The sequence below is a fragment of the Lytechinus pictus genome, chromosome 11 (genome assembly GCF_037042905.1).
Source record: "Lytechinus pictus isolate F3 Inbred chromosome 11, Lp3.0, whole genome shotgun sequence".
NCBI classification, from domain to species: domain Eukaryota; kingdom Metazoa; phylum Echinodermata; class Echinoidea; order Temnopleuroida; family Toxopneustidae; genus Lytechinus; species Lytechinus pictus.
The window spans coordinates 27,694,195-27,704,630 of record NC_087255.1 but is presented as its reverse complement, the minus strand read 5'-3'; the positions used below and the strand labels follow the sequence as shown (position 1 = coordinate 27,704,630).

Here is a 10,436-nt window from a genome sequence, read left to right as displayed (position 1 = left end):
TAGACTAACTGGTATTATACCAAATGCAATTAGACCAAGTGAAATTAGACGAATTGGCAATTAGACCAAGTGACGATTAGCCCAACTGGGCATTAGACCAATTGGATATTAAACCAAGTAGACCAATTGGCTATTAGACCAATTGGCTGTTAGGCCAAGTGGTCATTAGACTAATTGGCCATTAGACCAAATGAGAATTGGGTTTAGCCCTAATGTTGTTAGCCCATCTGAAGATTAGACCAAGTGACATTAGACCAACTGTCAGTAAATCCCTGATCACCTGTGAAAATTATGGGTACACCCTCAAGTTCCAGCTAAACGCTGTGACGTCGAGACCCTTCTCCCAAAAGGTAAACACGGGGGCTACTTGCCTTCAACAGTTCAATGAGGACTTGTTTCTGGTGCGCTCGTTTCAAGGACTGACATCAATTCAAGAAATGAAAACTGTGTACCACCTACAGTGGCGTAACTACGGGGGGCGTGGGGGGCACGTGCTCCCCCAATCAGCTGACCCCCCCCCCCAAAAAAAAAAAAAAAAAAAAAGAAGAAGGAAAAGCAGATAAAGGGGGAGAAAGAGAAACGTAGTGGGGAAGAAGAAATTATTGTTCATTATGTTATATTATATTATAATTATGTTATGTTATATTACATAAGAAATATTTTTATAACTTCTTCTTCTTCATTGTCTGTTTAACGAGATACAGTATATAAAGCTGGGGGTGTTTCACAAAGATTTAAGTATGACTTAAGTCGCACTTAAATGCCTACGCATACATGATATGGAACGCGCGATCTTATTGATAGACACGCAGTAGTGCGCGTCCTCATGACACGATCTGACCAATGCGGTCAAGCCTTTCATACCGTACGCAACTTGGTATTTAAGTGCGACTCTAAGTCATACTTAAATCTTTGTGAAACACCCCCAGGTGTACTAAAACCTCCAGTTTTAACGCAATATACACACCAAATACATTTCCTCGCACTTCGAGTTATAATTATTTTTTTGTAGTGACATACGCTTCTTTTTCATGACTCCTTAAAGTGATTGCCCCATTTTAAGTTCTTAAAATAAAACATTTCCTGTCCGTGCTTCAGTGGCGTAGCTATCAATTTTTTTCCTGGGGGTGGGGGGCACTAGGGGGTCCTTGCTTGTTAATGGGGGAAACAATTTTTTTCTGTGTGTGTGTCACAGGGGCGGATCAAACTTTCGCCAATAGGGGGTGGGTCCGATCGGCCGCTCAAGTTGATATTTCTTTGTTTGAAGTGGTAGTAGTCCTCACAGTCACTTCTTAGCTTTATTTTATAAAACAACAAAAATATGATATCATCTCAGATAAGCCCTATATAAAAAAAAAAATTGCGAAGCGCGAGCTAATTCTTTTTGGAAATTTTATGCATTTTGTCCTGAAAATTTAACATTCTGGGTAGCAATGTTTGTGAGCCTAAACAAGATCCTATGTAGCTAGATTATTACCGCGAACGCCAAGCGCGAGCAGAACCGAAAAGGGACCTGTTGAGGACAGTTTTCAGTTACCCATGAAAAAGATGATATGTATTTCAACAATTAAATAATGCGAGCGCGATAATTTTTTTTTGACATTCCGAACTATAAAAATGTCAGTCCAAGCACTTTTCGTAATCATGAAAGGGATAAGTATATAAACAATTAATGCGAGCGCAAGAAAATTTAGATTTTAGACCTAAAAGCGGGACATTCTATTCGTGTTTTGTAAATCATGAAAAGGATGGGTAATTGGGTATCATCCTACATTAATTCGTTAGTGAAATACGTATGGTCTTAGTGAATTGCTACAAACAAGTCTTAGAATACCCCTCTTCAGGTCTGAATTTCCTATTTATTTAGCTCACGCTTCGCGCTCGCGATATTTGATTAATGAGATGCGTATGTTGATTATGATTACAATGACTACAAGTGCTTCATGTGTATAGATGTAATTCTAACAAAATCAGCAAGCGCTTGGCACTCGCATTAGATGAATATGGTGAGATAAGTATACTCTTAATGGATTCCTAAAATATAGTCCTTAAAATGTCCCTGTTTGGGGTAAATATATACAAAAAATATCAGCTCGCGCTTCGCGCTCGGAATATTTAGCGAGAAAAAATGATTACAAAAATTTCAGCTCGCGGTTCGCGTTCGCATTGTTTAGCGAGACAAAAATTTGATTGTAACTCGCATTAGATGAATATGGTGAGATAAGTATACTCTTAATGGATTCCTAAAATATAGTCCTTAAAATGTCCATGTTTGGGGTCAATATATACAAAAAATATCAGCTCGCGCTTCGCGCTCGGAATATTTAGCGAGAAAAAATGATTACAAAAATTTCAGCTCGCGGTTCGCGTTCGCATTGTTTAGCGAGACAAAAATTTGATTGTAATGTCCCTTTTTAGGTTTCAATATAAAAAAAATTCAGCTCGCGCTTCGCGCTCGTATTATTTGATCAGTGAGATACATATCCGTTTAATGACACTGTCCTAAAAAATACCTGGCAACTGAGCGCGCTTTGCGCGTAAGTGACTCAAACATTTTGCTGGTGCCCCCATGTCGTTACCCACGGTACGCTACTGACCACCTACATCATGTATATTCACCTATTGATCACTTTGTGTGGCTTTGAAAAGGACATTTTAAGACATCACTCCGTTATACCGAAGACACCATATCAGTGACAATGTGTGTTATTTCTTCTTTATCTACACACCGTGTTTTCTCCTTTTCGTATGACATTTGTTTATTTTGTTTCTTTACTCTATGTTTGCATCCGATGAAAACGTCCATGATAAAACGGTCTTTGACAAAACACTTTTGGTAAACGGGAACTAGAATGCAAAACGAGGCACAAACGACGTAAACCCCAATGCAGGTGTAGAAAGCCACGTCGTAAGAACCAGTCCGATCTACGCTCTCACCTGCAAGAAGAAAAAAGAAGAATGACAATTTATTGGTTATGGTTCGGTAATTCGGTCACAGATACCATTAAGAACTGGTACGAACGCCGTACGAACGACTTTTAAACTTTTTTTAAGATCTTCTAATTTAAAATGCCGTACGAAACTACTGTTCGCAAGTTAGCAGCTAATTGCCACCTTTCGCAATCCTCACGGACGCTAATATTAGGGTCTCCTAACACAAAAGTTGACGCTTAATCATACACTTGATTTTTAAGATTGATTGTACATTATAGTCAATAGAATCAAACGTAGAAAACTGCTCTACAATCAATGCTAAGATTTGTGTTACAGGGGGGTTACAGGCCCTACAGATCTGCTTTTCGTGTGCAAAATTCTTTCCCGCGACACTCGCATCATACATGCATGTACGACTGATGGCTGGAGATATTCGAAATGCAGGACCTAAAATAGAATATGACATGGATAAGAAAGTGGTTTTTCAAACAAATCAAGTACATATTGAGTGAGGAAAAACTTACTGAATTAAGGCTTAGATATAGATCATTACAGTCCATCGAATCGATATTGCATTTAATGTGGATTATTGGTGGATGACTGGCAATTGATTCCATGGGTCAGATCACCTCTCCAGCCAAAACCATTTCGCATGCGTTGATATGTACACAGCGTATGCAATACGATTTAACATGCGGGTTTCTTTTGTTTCTTTTGTTTACTCCTTCTACACAAACGATACGCATCTAGCACACGATGTAATGGGCATTATATTTTACTTTCTTCAGAAATGGGGGATAAGATTCAAATTCCGGGGTCCACTTCCATTGATGAGCGGATACCAGGCACGACCATGGGGTTTCGAAAAGTACCCTAAACAAGGGAAGCAAGTCTTTTCCAAATTATGAAAATGCATCTTTTAACAAGTATTCGGCTTGTGAAACCCTACAAGTATTGGAAATATGTCCCCTTTTTCAGGATTTTAATCATCGTTTTTGACACCTTTATAACTTATACATAGGCCTATACGTAACGTACTTACCCACTCTTTCCCTTTTTACGCGTGGTTGCGCCTGGTATCCACTCTTCAATGGAAGTGGGCCCCCCGGGCGGCCTCTCGAGCTCTGGGAGGAACCAAATGTGGATTTGGAAAGTCGTTCTAAATCGGATATATCGCTGTTACCATAGTAGCAACCAGAATTTTGCACACGAAACGCAAATTGAATGTTTCCGTTCCAGATGCGAAACGAACAAAAATCTCATGTCACACAATTTGCATTGCAGGACAGAGTTTTAGGACCATGACGACGGGCCCAAAAGTCTCATCCAAAATCAACTAACGTCGTAAATAAGCGTTCGCGTTCTTCCAACGAAAGGTCGGGAATGCTGCAGTCCGCACGGTGCGTCGAAAATAGCTGTTTTACGGGGTTTCTATACGAACCACATAGAGAAAGCTGGTACAAAAATTTACAAAAACGGCTGTTTTCGACCCAGGGGGGGGGGGGGGGCAGTCAAATATATTGCTGTACACATGCGTGACCAAATTATTTCCAAACACCCCCTGAACGAGTTTTTCTCGACGACGGGCCCAAAAGTCTCATCCAAAATCAACTAACGTCGTAAATAAGCGTTCGCGTTCTTCCAACGAAAGGTCGGGAATGCTGCAGTCCGCACGGTGCGTCGAAAACAGCTGTTTTACGGGGTTTCTATACGAACCACATAGAGAAAGCTGGTACAAAAATTTACAAAAACGGCTGTTTTCGACCCAGGGGGGGGGCAGTCAAATATATTGCTGTACACATGCGTGACCAAATTATTTCCAAACACCCCCTGAACGAGTTTTTCTCAGTGTGCAAAATAACCCCCTAAACATGTTTTTCGCGAGCTTCATTTACACATTTGGCCTCTACACAAGTTGTCGCCAGAATATGACCCCTAAACAAGTTTTGTCTCCTTGCTTACAATAAGATGAAATTGAAAAAAAATTATCCATGGGTATTGCATGCCCCCATTGCAGTTATTGGGTAAAATACCACAAACAAGATAGAAGAAACAGAACACTTTTCAGAAACGAGGAGGAAAAAAGTCCCGGGGAAAAAACATACCCTAACACGTTTGGCTAGTTAAAAAAAAAAGATTTGGAAAAAAAACATACCCTAAATACGTTTGACCCCGCGATTGACCATTGACCAGTCTTTAAAATCAAACTTAAAAAAAAAAAAATCGGTGTTTTGAAACTATTAACGAGTGCACGCGCGGCCTGCGTCCAAAACTGAAAAACACCCCTTTAAACGCGTTTTTTGGGGGTCAGGCATGTGTACAGCAATATATTTGACTCCCCCTCCGGGTTTTCGACTTATCGTACGGTCATCATAGTGAAATGTGACTGTGCCATTAGTCCATGGTCTTTTCCAAGACTTCTCTTAACGTCCTTCGTAAGGCGGCCGTACGAATGTCGTAAGAATATCGTTAGAACCATGTGAGATTTTGTAGGGTCGAGACAGTTTTAAAAGCCTTTAATTATGATGGTAAGAACGCAGTGCTCCATAGAGGACCGCAAATGTTAACACATATCTTACGAAAGACGTACCTAGGAGAGAGGCTAAGATGAATCCAGCTCCATGGAAGAAGGCGATAATTGATAAGGCATGGGTTCCTATCGAAACACCGAAGGTATTGTTGGTAATTGAATATGGAAGACTGTCACATACACTCATCACCGTTACACCCAATGCTGGATTAAAATAAAACAAGTGGAACAATCTTGCCTGCATTACGCGATTCGATATAACTTTGAAAACAGCTATTGAATAATTATTCATTAAAAAAATTATATGATAATAAAATACTATATCCATTGACCCAAAATGACCTTTGACCATGATCATGTGATCTAAGATATGTGCAAAACAACCATTTATACTTGATTACCCTTCTGTCTATGTTTCATGAACTAGATCCATAAACTTTCTAAGTTATGATGCCAATTCAACAAAATACACCCAACATGACCAAAGTTCATTGACCCTAAATGACATTTGACCTTGATCATGTGACCTGAAACTCGCACAGGATCTTCAGGGATACTTGATTACGCTCATGTCTAAGTTTTATGAACTAGATCTATAAACTTTCCAAGTTACGAAGGTAATTCAACAAATACCCCCAACATGGCCAAAGTTAAATGACCCTAAATGACCTTTGACTTTGGTCATGTGACCTGAAACCAAGGAAGGATGTTCAGTAATACTTGATTACCTATATGTCAAAGTTTCATGAACTAGTTCCTTATACTACTGTATCTAAGTTGTGATGTCATTTAAAAAACTTAACCTTAGGTTAAGATTTGATGTTCATGCCGCCGCCGCCGCCGTCCGAAAAGCGGCGCCTATATAGTCTTGCTCTGCTATGCAGGCGAGACAAAAATTGTAAATGAACATACGGTAAATGATCGATGAAACACCATGATATAAGTATACATAACAAAAACAATCGTTACCCATGTTACACCGCAAAAACTGTTGCGCTGATTGGTATAACCTACACTGACACGATCGAGGGCTACATTAGTCAACCGATGAATTTTTTTTTTATATAAGTTAGAAAATATTAAATTTTCATTATTTTATGTAGCCCTACATGTAATCCTACCTTAAATCTGCCATTTCTTAAAGTCTGCCTCCTGCTCCGTTAGGAAATACAAGCTATCACTTACCTGCCGTCATCACCAATACAGCGACGAGTTGATGCACCCATAGGAATGCAAATAGTATACCAGTTCCGATGAAACTAGAGATTGGGAGGAAGCCAAGTTTAGGAAACGGCGCCATGTCCGCAAACAGGACTAGCACTATTTTGCCGATCATGACGGAGATGCTCATGACCATGACGGCCTGTGTTCCTTGCTCTGCCGTGTGCCCGATAGAAATCATGAAGTTTACCTGATAATTAAAAAATAACCATTATCACTTTGATATACTGCTGCTACATATACTTCTTCTTCGACCATGTCTACTACTAGTCTTAATCAGTGTGATACTACTACTACTATACTACGACGTCTGTGACACATAGAGAGTGAGGCATAATGCAATAATTCTTTACGGTATGGCAGTACGCTATTCAGATATGGATTTATATGGTAAATATCTAGGTATGTGAATGACCAATTAGTCTGAAAAGTACAGGCAAATACCAACCTAAAGGTTTGGAATTATGATTACAACAGTAACTGGAAAGACGTTGTTAATTTTGAATATTGGACAAACTAATTAACTGCCATTATCATTTTTATTGAACTGATCTTAAGACCTAGCTGCTGAACCTAATACGGTGCCTATATAACAACTACTGCCTGAATGTGTTAATACAAACATAAAGGGATGAACATGGCAGAAAACTAAATACTAGTCCCGCTTACGTCAGCAGTGAACAAGCTCCTCGAGCACATCATGTGCAAGCAAAGGCTATTTGGTGACATTACGCCAACATCTCTAAATCATGGGTTTCGATTTGATTACTAAAGAGAGACGAAATTTCCTACCACCATGACCACGTTATACGACCTTATGTTGGCCGTCGATAGAACAAAGCACGTCACAAATAATTTTCGAAAGGCGAGTTTTGATGGCGTCCCCAAAGCAATTAGTCACCACCAAAGTTTCCCACTAAAAGATCAGAGACCCTCTGCACCAAATATCAGTAGGAGATGTCCGCAAATAATTCTCACGACCAGATGGGCATCAGTCTGCACTGGTGCATGTTTTTATCTGGCGTCCAGCAGGGCACAATCCTCGACCCGTTGGTCTTCATTTAATGACTTACAACCCAACATTAGTTCACAATATAACTGCTGATGACAGATTACTTTACAGACAGATCAGCTCGCTAAGAGGTTGCCTTATAAACTGGATAAGTGGGCTGAAACATGGGACATATCATTCAAGTCCCAACAAAATTATAAGTCCAAAACTTTATCAGCAAATAATACAAGAACCCTTTCTTCATTAGGATCTCGCCACGGCGCGTAGGGCTGGAACCTATTTATTCCAGACACCAACTTCCTAAATAATAGCAATCTTCACTTCTGCTGCAGACTGTCTTCGTTAGCCCCCTCTCTCCGGTTACATTATACCACAAAGGCCCCATCCTGTACATTTTAAGATAACTACACTGATTACTTCCGCCACTTTTCAGCTTCTTCTACTACTACTACTACTACTACTACTACTCCTACTCCTACGAAGACGATGACAACCGCCACTACTTCTAATATTTCTACAACTATTACTATTACTACTAATACTACTACTACTACTACTACTACTATACGTACTGCCCATCAACACCACCATAACAAAAACCACCGCTACAACTATTCACGTGCCCAATTACATGAATTAGGTCACCATAGTTTAGTCTGTCGGAACTTGGATCTTACTTTGCACTGTGTCATGTGATCGTATTGACGCCCGATGGAATGAAACTACGGTACCCTAACGAAAGCGACACGAATCTGCATCACATCGGCGCGACAAAGCTCACCAAGAACATTATTGTGATTGTTAGAAATTGAGTTTTCTTTAAAGTCATGAGCTCATTATGTTCATATACAGTGCGTCTAAAAATATAAACTATACACTTTTGAAATTGCTGCCATATAAAACATAATCCCTTTGGGGTAAATACTTATAAATAATATATATGGAAAGCCAATAAAGTCAACTTTCAAATGACACCAAAAAGTTGGAAAGCAATTCATGCGTGAGTGAGCAGTACCCACTTAAACAAAGGGTATCAAAATTAGGCTGGGCAGGAATTAGCCATTTCAAAAGTGTATAGTTTTTTTTTAGACGCACTGTACATGAGTCACGATATACGAATATATGGTGCCATGATTAACTTGTCCAGGTGTCTCTGGACATTTCTTTAGGGCTTGTCCCAACTCCCAACATACAACAGTTTCGCAAAGACAGAATACTTCAAAGGAAATATTTGCTGAGCTTTCTCGCGCCATATCTGAACAAAGCTTCTGTCTCACCAGTTGTATGGCCAAAAATGAGTTCACAAGACCATATCCGAATACAGTAAATGAGAGCAATAAGACATCTGGATACAATAGAGTACGAAGAATGCTGTAAATGAGATTGTGATGAGTTTCGCTTTTTTGATACGGTAGAACTTTGATATCCAATGCTCGCCCTTCGCCTTTCCTCAAAGTGTTGTTAAAAACATCACACCCATTAATGATGTCGTCCGTTTCTGGAGATATTTCATGCCTCGGAGAATCGTTTTGAATTTCGATACCCTCACTTTGATTATCATCAGCAATATCCTCTTTAGAAGAAGCGATCTCGGAGTATTTCATCGTTCCAATATCGGACGCCGAACCTATTTTGTCTTCCGTGTCGGATTTAGACGGCGGTTTCAAAACCAGAAAACTTAAAGGTATGCAGACGATCCCGATCAACGATCCCATGATTCTTAGCATGTTCCTCCATCCGTATCGTGTCTGCAGAAAGTAGGTCAAAGGTCCAAGGGAAAAAACGCCTGTAAAATAAAAAAATATATAAAAAAAAACATTGAAAATTTTTAGGAGAACATCAACGTCAGCGCTGTGAGCTTGCATAATGAAGAAAAATTATTTTTTATAACAACGTGGTACAACTAGACGATACGTCCATCTATAAATTTACGGCCATTCCGTCGGTGGGGACTGACGGGATGGCACCGTAACAGCGGCTGTGGTCGGATTGGTTGTTGCTAATTTTGTAGTTATTTTTTTTTATGATGATTATTTTTTTTAATAACAGTCAAAGAAAAATCATAAGGGTTGTGGGCCCCGATTTTGACAAATCGCAGAGGCGAGGAGTTTATGAATCCGTGCTGACTATACTCGTATAGTCTTCTTTTACATGCACACGGATCCTGCACGGAATAATGTTTGACTCATAATTACCCAGATTCGTGTTAGCCATGGGTATGACCGTGGCCCTGGTTGAATTCTTGAGGGGGTAATAGGCGAGGATGAGATTGAAGCAACCAAATAATATCATCCCGGATCCAAGGCCAAATGCAAAGCTGAACGAGAAGTACATCGGTGAAAGGGATGGCATGAATGACGTCACAATAATGCCGACCGATGAGATCGCCGATCCTGTCGCGACGATAGCACGATGTTCAAAGCGTTCAAGCAGAAGATTGGTTAGGGGAGAGCAGAGACAGCAAAAGCCGAAGGGTATAGAACCAACCCATGCTGTGGAAGTAACAAAATGATGTAGGTACGTGGGTGGGGTGTGTATTTAATCACGCATGTCCATACTTAGAGTTATATCTTGGATGGGGTAGCTAGGGGCCCGGGGGGCCACTTCCATTGACGAGTGGATACCATGCGCGACCACGGGGTCTCGAAAAGCACCCTAAACACCTATTTTCCATGTTCTGAAAATGCACCCCATAACAAGTATTGGTGTCTGAAACCCTACCCTTATAAAGTATTGGAA

At 40.1% G+C, this 10,436-nt stretch overlaps 1 protein-coding gene across 1 annotated transcript; it reads right to left on the bottom strand.

Moving 5' to 3' along the window:
- Positions 1-517: 517 nt before the first annotated feature.
- Positions 518-10,187, bottom strand: LOC129271106 (uncharacterized). The gene is made up of 5 exons (XM_054908466.2): positions 9,893-10,187; positions 8,975-9,483; positions 6,650-6,875; positions 5,525-5,668; positions 518-2,937 (listed from the first exon to the last, which is right to left on the bottom strand). Exons 1-5 carry the CDS (start codon positions 10,047-10,049, stop codon positions 2,672-2,674), a joined length of 1,302 nt encoding a protein of 433 aa, XP_054764441.2. The 5' UTR covers positions 10,050-10,187; the 3' UTR covers positions 518-2,671.
- Positions 10,188-10,436: the final 249 nt, after the last annotated feature.

Bases quoted from the DNA above. Each gene is read 5' to 3' on its own strand.
- LOC129271106 (XM_054908466.2), bottom strand. From the start codon at position 10,049: ATGCCATCCCTTTCACCGATGTACTTCTCGTTCAGCTTTGCATTTGGC. The intron at 9,484-9,892 runs GTAATTATGAGT...TTTATTTTACAG, and splicing joins CATGGCTAACACGAATCTGG to GCGTTTTTTCCCTTGGACCT. The intron at 2,938-5,524 runs GTACGTCTTTCG...TTCTTCTTGCAG, and splicing joins CATCTTAGCCTCTCTCCTAG to GTGAGAGCGTAGATCGGACT.